This window comes from Catharus ustulatus, chromosome 3 (genome assembly GCF_009819885.2).
Source record: "Catharus ustulatus isolate bCatUst1 chromosome 3, bCatUst1.pri.v2, whole genome shotgun sequence".
In the NCBI taxonomy this organism is placed as follows: domain Eukaryota; kingdom Metazoa; phylum Chordata; class Aves; order Passeriformes; family Turdidae; genus Catharus; species Catharus ustulatus.
Genome location: NC_046223.1, coordinates 75,987,891 through 76,001,848, shown reverse-complemented (window position 1 = coordinate 76,001,848; position 13,958 = coordinate 75,987,891). Strand labels below are relative to the sequence as shown.

At 35.1% G+C, this 13,958-nt stretch overlaps 1 protein-coding gene across 1 annotated transcript in view; it reads right to left on the bottom strand.

The window, feature by feature from the left end:
- ASCC3 (activating signal cointegrator 1 complex subunit 3) overlaps positions 1–13,958 on the bottom strand; it is a 261,017-nt gene that overhangs the window by 121,168 nt on the left and 125,891 nt on the right. Inside the window, 1 exon segment of the mRNA XM_033054769.1 lies at positions 8,028–8,162. Coding sequence (XP_032910660.1) covers positions 8,028–8,162 — 135 coding nt within the window.

The following is a 13,958-nucleotide window of genomic DNA, read 5'->3' as shown; positions in this document are numbered from 1 at the left end:
AGATTTCAAGTTGAAATCCTCTTATCCAGGGAAGCTATCGATTAATAACTACTGGCAAAAGATGTAGCAGACTTTTTGATCTGGATTACATGTTAAAGCATCCTAACAGCTAACTGAAGGAGACTTTCACAGTCAAAGGGAAAAGGAATTTTGCATGGCTTTCCTCTCATTGCCCAGAATGGAGTCAAAATTTCAGGAAAGACAAAGAGATCACAAATGCATGTGTAAGAAAAAGAAATAGCTAAGAATGCATAGGAAAATAGGAAGAAGCATGAAACCTTTAATACATTCAGCGATTTAAATCAGTTAGTTTTACAGTAATATCCATATTTATGCTGATTTTAAAAGAAAAAAAATACACATATGCTGCTACTGACTGTGCAAACCTGTGTAACTGCAGCATCAACCAAATAACTTATTAGAACTACTCATTACAGTAAACAGTGTCATGGTCTGACATCAAGGAACTTCTATTTGCCTAATATTCTTCCCACATCCCACAGAGAAAGAAGTTTCAGTATATTTTAATCAGTCATTTAAAAGAAGTCTTAGATTTAAAGAGAATTACCTATTAAAGACATTCTTGTAAACAGTGTAACTTTGATTTTCAGTTTCTACATTTTGAAGCACTAATAAGACATTTAAACAAATTTATTTACCTTAAGGTCTGAATTTACTGAATACAAAGACTGCACCACCTTGCAAAAGACTGTGGTAGACTTCATTTAAGGATAACATTTTATCATGTTATAAATGACAACAATTTCAAACGATCTTACTAAGCACATTTAGTATTTAATAGGAAATTTTGTCAACAATGAAAGGGGATGCTGTAGGCAACACATTATCCCAGAGTTTATCAGAGCATTTCCATGGAGGATTAGTAAGAAAAGGCATTAAATCTTATATTTCCAGTGGTTAAATCCATTACTGATTTTAACCTGAATAACTCTGAAAAAGCTGAGAAGTTCAGTACAAAAGCATAAAATGTCTTTTAGTAGTTCCTTGAAGAAAAACATCAGCACCCCTGTCAGCTGTACTTGCAACCTGAGAGATCATTCTAGAAAAAAGGTTTGCTAACCCATTTTTCTTCTAGGAGATCCATTACTAACGCGGTGCACTTCTGGAAGTAGAACAAATATTCATGAGGTGGCTTTCCAGTGATAAACAGGATGAAACTAAGCATTGTTGCATTTCAAGTTGACACTCATGACAGATAAAACAGAATATATGATCAAGCCCATAGATTAGGCGGGAAAAAAGTCCATTTCATTTTTTTCACAGGATAGCAGAAGACTGTTACTTGTTACATCAATGCTGTAACTATCAGAGTCTGAGAGACAAGACAAGTCTGAAATCCTTGGATAAGAGACTGATTTTCAGAAATATAGTTGATAACAGAATTCAGTCTATACCATATATTTTATACCTTCTGATTGACAATAAAAACACTACAAAATTCCAGCAGACTGTAAACAATACACAGGACTACATAGAGCATCACACTGAAAACAGAACTACAAAACTTAAAGCTGTGCAAATACAATTTCTAGAATGACACGTAAAAAGTAACGATTATAATAATAGAAATATATGTCAAACTTCAAGTGGTTTTCCTTTTTAAAGGTCAGGAAAAGCAAAAGCAAAAAGAAACTTACTGTTTCTCAACTTTTTATTTCAGTTTACAACAGTTAACACTTAAGTTTAGTATCTAGGAATACTGCTAAAAAAATAGGCTATGTTTTTCAATTGCTCACAATATATCCTTCTATAAAAAGGCCTCCCCAAAATCTAAGTGTCCATCTGCATAACAATGCTAAATTCTACAGCTCAGGATTCATTAAAACAGTGGAATCACTCTATACAGACCACATTTTTCTTTAATGTGTGAATTGTTAGGACCACATCTTATCACAAGTTTTGTCTCTGACCTCCAAGCAAGACTACTGATAAAATATCACATAAAAGAAATACAGAGAACTTCATTCTCTTCTCTGAGAGATAATTAGCAAATATTTTTGAAAAGTAAAAAAATATAGTAATTATAAAACAAATAGGAAACTTCAATATATGTTTGACATTTATTATAGCCTAATGTATTTGAATACATATCCTCGTTTTATTGTTATAGTTTTTAATAGCATATTAAATATCAGATATGTTATTAGTTAAACAAAAATAAAATTAGGATTGTTCTAAAATAATTAAATGTCAGGCAAATAATTACACATTAAATATTTGATGAATGCTCCCTAAAATTTTATTTCTAATAGTTTAAAAATCTTTGACAGATAATTAAGAGGATTAGTAATTGCTTTCAGATTTTTAAGGCAAATAAAGAATACAATGCTTTTAACTATCCTATTTTTTAGTTCATCCTATGAAGTAGCCTTCACTTCCATTTGCTGTGTTGAGACTGGAACATGCATGATTTGAGCATTACTTATTCCCATAAGTGATACACCGGATTTCAAATTATTCTGTTATTCATCCACCACAGCAAAAACTGCATACAGAATACAAAATAAGGACTGTATTACATTATCAAGATTATTCTCTGCCAGGTATTGCTAAATTTCATGTCAAATGAAATGGCAAGACTGAATGGCCTGTAGTCTGATAAATTTGGGAACAAAGCCAATAAACATCCAAGATAGCTCTTGTCAGACAAACATGATATTATCATTATGAAGCTTAGATTAATCACTCTACATCACAGAGCACTGATATAATACAGTTAGATTTCTCTCAGAAATTTCATTTATATGGTGTGGCATTGGGAATTAAGTACTATATAGAATGAATTTCATTTATTAAAGAGACTAAAACCAAGAAATGATGATTGAAGAAATTAATTGTATATAGGAACTTACACATGACAGAATATCAATGTAGTTCTTCAGAGATCCCATTTGATCTATGGATATTTAATATTTGTACCAGAGATCAAAAATTCAAAATATGCACATGCTGATTACATGTACAGTTTGGAAATCGGAAACATTCTGAAGGAATGGTAAATGCTTGCAAGGACAGATCAGTTCCATGCCACAACTTGGCTCACGTACAGATGAGCCTGGAGGTTTCAGGAACAAAGAAACCAGGTCATGTTTGGAGAATGGATTTTAAAAAGAACCCAGAAAAGCTCTTAAAAGTCATGTTTTCTCATGTTAATACTCAGCTTATTGTACAAGAGGTATCTGATTTATGGTGTAAAGTGTAAGAACTGGTGTGCCAGGTCAGACACACAGTCTGTCTAGAGCAATGGCTTCTCTGAACAGCAAAAGCCTAAGGAAGGAGTGTGAATGCTCTTCCCAGTACAATCTCTTGGTCACTGTAAGTTTGCCACTGAAAGACTTTCTGAGTAGCTTGAGCTATCTCTAACAACAATAATTTGCTATTTAAATCAATAAAAACTTTCTCAGGGAAAAAAATTAAATCACCAAAGAGAACTAGCATAAGATTCTGGGTCTAGAGCACTAGGCAGGCCAATTCAGACATGAAGAATTACACATGTCAAAGCTGTAAACATTTTAGAAATTGTTACTAGAGCTCAAACAGAATTTTGTGCCTTGCTCAATTCCCTACATCACATTATAAACATTTCACAACAGCTGGTCCTTCTTGTACACAAAAACTATGAAACCATTAGTATGTCCCTGCAGTATTTCTACAACTCTGACTTGTTCTGTTTAGAACCACAGTTGTCTGCAATAACATTTTCTTTTTTTTCTAACAGTTGTAATGGTAGAAAACTGTACAGGTACGATTCCTGATGACACTTAAGCCTGGAAATATAGGCCATGTGTGCACACCTATGTGGTACCGAAGTTTGTACCTTAGCTAGTAAACCTCTCCAGCATTGGAACTACCACTGAAAGAGAAAACTTCTACACTTTCAGGTGACCTGAATGTAGATGTGCACTGTACTTGATTCAGACAGTGCTATTCCAGCCTCTGGTGTTTAATTCCAGGATGGGTTATTGGAAAGAAAGCAGAAAGTTAAGGAAATAACCAACTTCTTTATACCCAACTTGACTTCACTGTATCTTGTGTCTTTATCTGTTACACTTTGAAATCTTTAAAAATATCAGCGCTGAAAGTTCCTATGACAAAATACACAACGGTACAGCCCTTTGGTAAGATGCACATACATTACTGCTCTTAATATAACTACTTCTGTTGGAAATATTTACTGCTAAGAAAGAAAAAGAAAATTTAGATTGAACACTAATAGTTTTAGTAACAACCCACCACATGCTCTAATCACTAAAATCTTTGGTGTACTCATAAGTCTTCATACATAAGAGCTTTAATTGCTCAGCAAAATGTTGCTAGCATATTACTCATTTTATGATTATTGATGGCTGTTTATGCACAGTTGCGGCCTTGGCAGACTATATATCTTATTTGATTAGTATCTTTATTGTGCTAACTGTATATAAATAAAAATATGCCTCAAAGATACATGCTGTGAGATAATTATTTCAATACAGTATATTCATATTAGTTTAAACAGCAAGTTTCTGATGAACAGAGAACACATATTCCCTCAATATATTGAAAACTCCTTTTGTAGACAATAATATTAGGTAGTAGATCCAGAATCAACAAAATACTTAATTTTTATTGTAAATAAAATGAATATAATTTAGCTTTGTTTGTTAAATGGATCCTGAAAGAGGACAAATGGAAGTATGTTGGGAAAAGTTACTGGGGATATTTTGCTACTGATGTCAACACACTTGACCTTCACTCTATTTTTAGTATTCCCATTACTTATTTATTTACTTTTGTCAGGGAAGGAGTCCTTAAGTATACTGCAGTACCTAATTTGTATAAAATAATAAGAATAGCAATAAAAATATATATTTTCCCTCAATATCTAGATCATACTTACATTCACAAGAAGTAAAGTAATCCAAATTTACTCACAAGTAATATGTGCATATGACATATACTGATCACTGGAAGAATTTAATTGGTTCTTCTGTCTCTTCAAAGCCATTGCAAGACTCAAGACACACACAAGAAGGTTATGTAATCCTTGCTTGAGAACACAATTCCCTCTCATTCATTGCTACATGTGATGGTTTAGGGATGACACTCCCCAGTTTACTGCTCTCCACTGAGAGTCTCCAAACCATGCACTCCTTACTTGCTTGCTTTTCCCTCTCCCACGGCCCCTCCCTTCTGCTGGAGAAGAGAATTGGAGGCACAAAAAGTGAAGACCATTGGTTGAGATAAGAACAATTAAAAACAGCAATTAAAGAAGAAAACAAACAGCAAAAGCAATAACACTAATGACACAGGGTACATGAAAGAGGGGAACAATTCATGTGTGATTGCTGGAACTGGTGTTACCAGACTACTCCGCTGCACCTACATGGCCATCAGGAACCCCTTCTCCCTGCCCCAAGCAATGATGTGAGTTGGTGTAGAATAACCTCCAGGTCCCCTCTGGGCTACTGAAAAATTAACCCAGTTCTGGCTGGAACCAGGACACTGGTCTTCTCACCTCCTCCTTCTTATCTGGTTATGAATTTGTTCTGTTATTGACAGTCACACTTCTTGGTCTTGCTTTCCCAGACAATCATCACCAGCTTGGTTTGTAACAGCATTTTGCCTCATTTTCTGCACCCTTCCTAGGTACTGATTCTTAAGAATTTTTAAAATTGTATTGGGAAAGATTCCATAATTTCTCACATTACATTTTCATGCCTCAAGTTTCTCTGTAAGAACACTTGGAAGTGTGTACCATTAATATTGATCTTGTCTATAGCTTTTCCTAAAAAAGGATGATGCTTACATTTTCACATTAAAGGAGTAGTATTCCCACATAAGAATTCAAATTCTCTTGGGAGTTTGCTTAGAATAACAAGTACATTTCACATGAACCTCTATAGTGACAATATTTTACTTGCATTTTTCATGAATAGCATGTAAAGCTTACAACTTAAGTATTCATTTTCATTTACCTCTCTCTTTCCCAGTTTCTTCCTCACTTCTTGAATCATGATGCCAAGTCATCACTGCTTTTAGTGAAGGTGAACACCTCCCTATTTAAGCCATTTCTTCAGAGTAAAAGCAGAGAGATTTGTCTGCTTGATGGAAGCTTCCCAGCAGATTCTACTGTGTAATTCTCTAAATAAGCTAAAGACTGCACTCCCAAGGACCGCAGTCCTAAGTCCCACTGTTTACCATCACAGCCTTCCTCTGAATACTGAGCTCAATCATTTTGATTTGCCATTCATGGAAATGGTCGTCACACTTCTTGAGCAGCAAAGTAGGGGCCTGGTTGGACTTGAAAGCAGTCTCTAAGTCTAGTTTATGAATCTCATGGGTGGCCTGAATAATGCCACTATCCCAGATAATGGTTGAAAATGAAGTGGGGAGACTTCTGCCTGCATCCACGAGTAAGTCACAACCACTATGTCTGCCTGGAAGGATAGTCTGCAACAGATCTCAAACAGAACATCCCTGGTCCTTCCTTGCTGCTCCAACCTTGAACAAGACAGGAGCTGAACATGTCCAGTTTCACTGTGGGGCTCTGCACTGTCAAAGATCAACCTAGCAGGAACACAGCTCCTCTCCTCCACTTCCCTGTCTGTGCTTTCCAGTATGGTGCATACGATGCATTGCCTCAGAGATTAAATCTACTGCTATATCCACAAGCAATAAGCATTATAGCACAGCAAAACACATTATACTTATTCCAAATGAGTTTAGAACTTTTCTCTGTGACAATTTTGTGGTTTCCATCAACACAGGAATATGTTTTCTAATTAATTTAACCTAATTTAATTAATTAATGAAAAGTAAAACTAAAGATACAGGAGCTGTTTTCACTGACATACACAGTGAGTTGGATGAATACTTCTTTGACAGATATCCCACAAAATATGTATTGCTGAAATAAGCAAATAAGATTTTTCTTAATTTCTTTAGCAATAATTTTGACTGTTTGAATAAGCACTAATATTTTCAATAGCTTAATTTTTTTCTTGCACTACCATTAAAAAACTAACTATTTTTAATAAATGAAGAGTTTCAGATTTTTTTCTAAGAAATCTAATAAAAAAAGTTCATCATTAATTAGTGTTATACTAGAAACATGGGGTCTCCAAGTTCAGGTTTGATGTTATTTTTATAATGCAGCAGATACTAGCACCTACTAGATAAAGAGGGGGTTTCAAATATGCTATTTTATGAAATATAATGACATCAACTTATAAGAGCATAGTTTTAAAATATTAATTATAGCTCTCAGAAGCATCTTGCCAAAAAGAACATAATTTATTCTGATTTCTCTATGTTTCAGAAATCTGATTCTACCAACTGCAACATCTATGCTCCATTCATAATTACTAAAGACTGAATGAATCTTTTCACATTCTCTTCAGAAGTATATAATAAAGTAACACATTTATTACAACTAAGAACAGACATGAGAAGCTGAAGCTCTCAGAAGATTCCAGTTCACAGGTCCAAAATACTGAAGAGTTTGTCGGTATATTTTCAGAGCAAGAAGGTATATCACATATGTATTAAAATTTTTACAGTGTCTCCTCTATGCTCATGGGGAGAAATAAATTGTGAAAAGAGAAAGAAACTTATTTTTCAAGGGATGTTAAAAAGACACTGCTAACTAATCTTTAGACTTCATGCCACACACAGCACAGAATAAAGAATTATTATGAAAATATTCTTTCAGCAGATATACTGGTTTATTCCTTGTGACTGACAGTTTAGGGACTTCCTGAGCTGTAAACATAAAGGTTATTGTCAAGTAGTGCAAATTGCATAAAACACAATTATCAGCTTTATTTTAACAAACTGAAAGTAACAGGACTTTGCTCTTCCTCTACTCCTCCTGTTTCCTTATTTAATTCAGTAATTTCATAACTTTTCAAAGCAAAATCTTCCCAGAAGCTCAAAAATGCTGCATCTATTCCCATGCTGTACTGTCTTGCACAAAATATCAATTCCAAGACTGAAAAGACTATCAGTGTAAATTATTTACTCACCTGTTTTTCAGCTTGTCCATATTCTGATCCTTGGGGTGACAAGAAGTGACAAATATGACCATTGTTTTTTGCTTTTTCTCGAAGAGCCATAGCAGTTCGTACTGTAGCATTTCTAGCATGAACAAACACCATCACCTTTAGACAGAAAGAAACAGGGCCAATGAGAAATCAAAGAAAGATTTAATCGAATAATGAAAACACTAATTACAAAATACTCCCTATGGGAATGACAAAAACTAGTTAATACATGACATACTGATGAAAACTAATGCCACTTAAGGGCAATTAAAAGATGACCCTGCCTACATTGAATTTAATATTTTCAAAGATCTTTTGAGAAGGTTGTATTTTTTAAAAAATTCTTAAGTCTTTAAAAAATAGGGTACAATTGTTGACCATAAATAGTTAATCTTTACAAAGTGCTGAGATTAACATTGATGTAAAAATTTGTATTATTTGACACATCCTAAATGTTCTGGAAACAAATAGTGGACTGATAAATATTCTGATGCTACAACTTGGCTATGTGAAAAAAAAACAACCAATCAAACAGAAGAGAACTACTGTGCAATGCTCACAGCTAAAGGCCCACAAGAATATTACCACTGTTAACAGCAGGACCACTAACACCATATTCAAATGCCATGAAATCACTAATCAAAATGTTTGAGAGAAATATTTTTACATTTTTTTCATGTTGTTGAGAATGTCAAGAGATCTCAAAAAAAGAATTGGAGTAGTTTACACAAAAACAACTAAAATATTCCTTTCTTATTACTGCCTGCCATAATATATGTCTAGAAACAATCCTGTGGGCTTTAGAAACTTTGATAGTCAGAGGCACTCAGTATACATGCTTCAAGAACTGGAATGGCACAGATGGACTGGGACTGCATTGCATTTTATGCTCTGAGTTCCCTTTCTCTTCTGCCTATTATACTCAACAAATTTCAATAAATTCATCAAGTATAAACAAGAAAAAGCACATTTCTGCTTTTAGTTACCAGAGGCTTGATACAGACTTGATAAAACTTTAGTTATGATTCCTAAAGCTTCTGCCTACATGTATGACAATATCTGACACCACAGCAATGATTCATTCAGAAAGACCTAAGACCTTAGTATGCAGGCAATAACTAAAAACCAAGAATTGTGTAACTGTCCTCTACTCAGAAGCCTTTCTACAGTTCTTGCAGACACCTAACTTTCAGATGTGCAGCACTTTTCTTTGATATTTATCTGCCACTGCTTTAAAAGTAATAATGCACACCTGAATTCATTGACATTCATTTATTAAATGATCACATATCAACACCTGAAAAAATTTAAAGTGATTGCAAAATTGTTGACCAAAAAAACCCCAAACTTCTCAGACAGACAACAATCTCTGTACATCTTGTTACATCTTGTAATCTCTGTACATCACCACATGTTTTTAAAAACCAGCCCTAGCTAAAAATTGCTATATAACACCTTGTTGAATGTTTTTTTCCCCAATGAAGTCAGTAAACATTTATCAAATATACTGTAAGACAGCAATATAGTCTTAGGAGGGTTAATTTAGCCTGTCCTAACTGTGTCAGAGAATATTATATTTCAGTGGCAAAATCTCTGTGCATTACATTATGCAAATAAGTTAGGAAAAGTAATTTAGAATAGAGAGAAGCGGTTCCACAGTTACAAGCTGTGTAATTAGATCTGTACTTTGCAGTTCAAAGCCAGCTCTGGTGTATATAGCCCTAGTGCTGAAAGCGTCTGCTGCTGCTCTCCTGAAACCAAAGCTTTTAAATAATAAAAAATACACAAGAAAGGAGAAAGCAAATGTCTGTAGCTAGGTTACCTCCTCAGAATTTTCACAAAGTGTAAAACAAATCAAACCTTTTCACCAAAAACTTCGTTTAAAATTCACAGCAGGAACTGCTTGCTTTCCCCAGAGTTGGATATTCCAGGTTTTAATCTTTATGAAACATATTAGTGCATCACCAAAACCCAGACAAGTGTGCTATTATTACTAAAAATGTATAATCAGGTACTTGAAATACCTTGAAATACATTTCTTCTGCCTTGGACAGCAAAGATGCTCAGATTAACTTTTGCTACAGGAAAATACATATCTCAAACTGATATTCTCTATGACAGCCTTAAAATGGTGCATCATTTTTCTGGGGAAACATGCTGACTCTTTTAGTTACCTTTCCACCTTCTTATTAAAAGTGCTAGTCACTTTAATGCTTGAGTTCAGCAATTCTCTTACTGAACATCTCTCCATGGTGAAAGAAGGCCTAGCTTTGGCCATCCACTTTGCATCCTACCTTTCAAAGAAAGTAAGATGAAAGAATGAATTTATTTAATTCAGTGTTGATATTAATTACGTGGTAAAGAAACAAGCGTCCATACTTTAGCCTCAAGACATTGTTTGGCTTCACACACAGCGAAATCCTTATAATATGTTCTTTTATGTGGTTCCTGAGCTGGGTATTACTTCTACTGAAAATTAACAGTTAGGGATATTGATCAACAGATTAATCTGTCCAAACATTTTCTCCTTTAAGGTCAGCATGAAAACTCCTCCAAGTATTTTGCATAACTCAATTCCTAATAAGGTTTCAACACTTTTCTGCAAGGACTGCTAATGACACCTATTTATGTTGAAAATATCTCCCTCCACATCATTCAATGGGAACACCTTACAGACTAAGTAAAACTCACTAACACGTAGTCTAATTCTACAGAGTAATAAAATTGTTTTTCTCTTGTGCTGTGGTTTCTCCCTAACTGTCAACATACAGTTCAAAATTGCTGTGCCCAACATTTACAGAATGAAAAGCACATTGCATCCAAAATATGCATGAAAACAACACACACAGCTCACTAATGACTCTTGATAAAAAATGATGCTAAATCAGGATATCTTAGATTACCAGATCTAACTGATAGCCTAGCAGTGTATAAACGTGATTTCTCATTCCTCTCACCAAATCTGGTAACTCGTGAAGAACTATCCAGAACTAGTAACTAAAAGAGCAGCAATAAAATAAGAGATTTCATAAGTTGCCCTATACTAAAGCTTTAAAAGTTTAACATAGAAATCTTATTTTTGCTTTAGCAGATTTTTGTATTTTGCATATTAAAGTCTTTCCGCATATTAAACAACACCATGGGATTGGAAAAAGCTGAACAGGCTGTCACTTATGTAGGCAACAAGATAATTTGAATTTACTTTCTAATTATTTTAATTAATGTTAGTACATCTTGTATTTAAAAGAAATATTGATATAATTTGCATGTGTACTAAGATCTTTTACTACAGAAAACTGAAGGATTACTAAACTGCCTACAAATTAGTGCTAATGAAACATTTTTTATATTCTTATTTTTCTACAAAAAATTCTTGACAATTTAAAAGCAGACTGCATTTGCTTGTCATATAAAATTAAATAATGTAGATTGGAATACATGAATTTTTGTTCGAGGTTGAGAAGCCAAAAATGCCCAAAAAAACTTCAGTAACACTCACCATTAAAACATCTCTCTACATTCAAGAGAAATATTTAAGAAACTGTGCTGAAGAACAAAGCTGCACAATACCATAGAGTATTTTAACAGACAATATTAGCTAATAACAAATATATAATGTTTCATCAGCTAATCAAGAGAGTAAGTTGATATATTTTGAACTCTTGATAGATTGCCATTAATCACTCTCTAAATTTTGATTTATTCAAAGACACTACTTATGATCATTTGTTGAAACAAAACCTGGGATTTTTCAAAACACTCTATATAATTTCATTAAAAAATCTATTTAACATCACTATTTATCTAACTACCTTTCTATTTTGATATATTGGGTTTTAAGGGCTCCATTGTGCAGATATTTTTACTATTGCAATGTGCACTTGCTCATTTATTTATTTGCAATAATACTACTTTTTAAAGACACGTGCCCTATAATTTCAATTTCTGTATTTCTTTTAAGGTGGAAATGTATATTTACTTAAATGTATGTTTACTAAAAATGTGACTACTCTAGTGAATGTTTTATCATACAGTCCCATCTAAGTTTTTTATTGTTTATGAACCACAGAATCTTTTGAGTTGGAAGAGAACTACAAGGATTATCAAAGTCCTACTCCTGGCCCTGCACAGGACAACCCCAAGAATCAGACCATGTGCCTGAGAGCATTGTCCGAATTCTTCTTGAGCTCTGTCAGGCTGGTGCTGTGATCACTTCCCTGGGGAGCCTGTTCCAGTGCCAAACCACCCTCTGGGTGAAGAATCTTTTTCTAGTATTCAACAACTAGTATCCCCCAACTCATTTTAATGCCATTCATGAAATTATATAAAGGGTTATGGTACAAACATTATATTGGAAATCTTTATTTTATTCATATTGGCCCTTCCCTTCTCTTATTTTGCCTTGTGTGTTTTACATCTATCTGTAAAAAATGCTCTCACACAAATTTTGAAGTGCCATCATATTTCTGATTCTTAATTTTCATTTTTCTTACAGTAATGATAGGACTAAGTCTTTGTTATGATCTTTCCCATTTGCCTCAGGGACTCTGGGATTCCTAGGCAGATCTTACTAGTAAGACCAAGGCGAAGAGGACACTGAATAGCTGTGCTACAGGTGTTTTATGTCGCAACATTTGCTGACCCATTCAATAAAGAGCCAGCACTTTCCTTAGCTATCTTCCTGCTGCTGCTGCTGCTGCTGTACTTGTGGAGGCCCTTCTTATTGCCCTTTACATACCTTGTCAGATTCACCTTCAAACAGAGTTTGGCTTTCTAAATCCTATTTCTGCATGCTTGGACAGTGGCTTTATGAGGAGAGCTAGGCTGAAAGGATAGTACAGGAGGGAATCTTCCCCAGTGACTTGCAGCTGTACTGATTACAAGGAGTGGAAACATCTGTGTCTGGCCAATCAGTTTGGGGGGATATAAAGGAGTGGGAAAGATGGCCACAGCTATAGGTATTTGCAGTTGGTGTTTGAGGCTGAGAGGTTGCTGGAGTGAGAACAGGAGGCTGCTGGCTGCCCTGTGAGGAGCCAAGGGACAGATAAGGTAAGAAGGTGCTGCATGGTGGTTGGGGTTAGGTGACCAAGAAAGGGACAGCTTGGGGTTAGCTAGCCATGCAAAATGAAAAAAGGAGTTAGAACTATGTGGAACTGCCTGTAAGATAAGGAATTAGTGCTGTGTGAGGCTGCCAATAGGAGAAGGAGACAGAGTTATCAGAGAGAGGTCTATGAAGGAAGGAGTCAGAGTTGTGTGAGAAAAAGGTCTGTGAAAAAAGGCATGTAGAGTTTGTGAATAAAGGATTGGTGGGAATGCCAGTTCAAGGGCTGATGGTGATACTAGCCCTGTCCATCCTGACAGAACTGTGACAGCTTTATATTATTCCTGGGTCTTCTGTTCCTGCTGTACTCTCATGTCTATTTCCTTATCATGTTTGTCAGGAGTTTCTTTCTCATCCACACTTAGCCTGGGCCATTTTGCTTGATTTCCTGCCCACCAGGATGGACTGTTCTTGAACTTAGAAGATCTGGTTCCTGAAAATCCCCTAGGTCTTTGAGACCACCTGCCATAGGATTCTTTCAAGATTTCTTAAAAGGACAAAGTGTTCTTGTGCAGCCTAGGGTAGTGCAGCTTTTTGCCTTGTTCCCTCTGTCAGAACCCTGAACTCCACCATCTCATGGTCACTACAGCCAGAACATTTTGTAGCATTGAGATCCCCAACCTGTCTTTCCCTTTTGTAAGTACAAGGTACAGTACAGCATCAACTGTTATCAGCTCCTCAGTTATCTGTGCTGGGAAATAGCCATCAATGGACTCCAGAAACTTACTGGCTTGTTTTTGCTCTGCTGTGTTGTCTCTCCAGCAGATATTGTGGTGGCTGAGAAGACCAGAGACTACAAACATGAGGCTTCT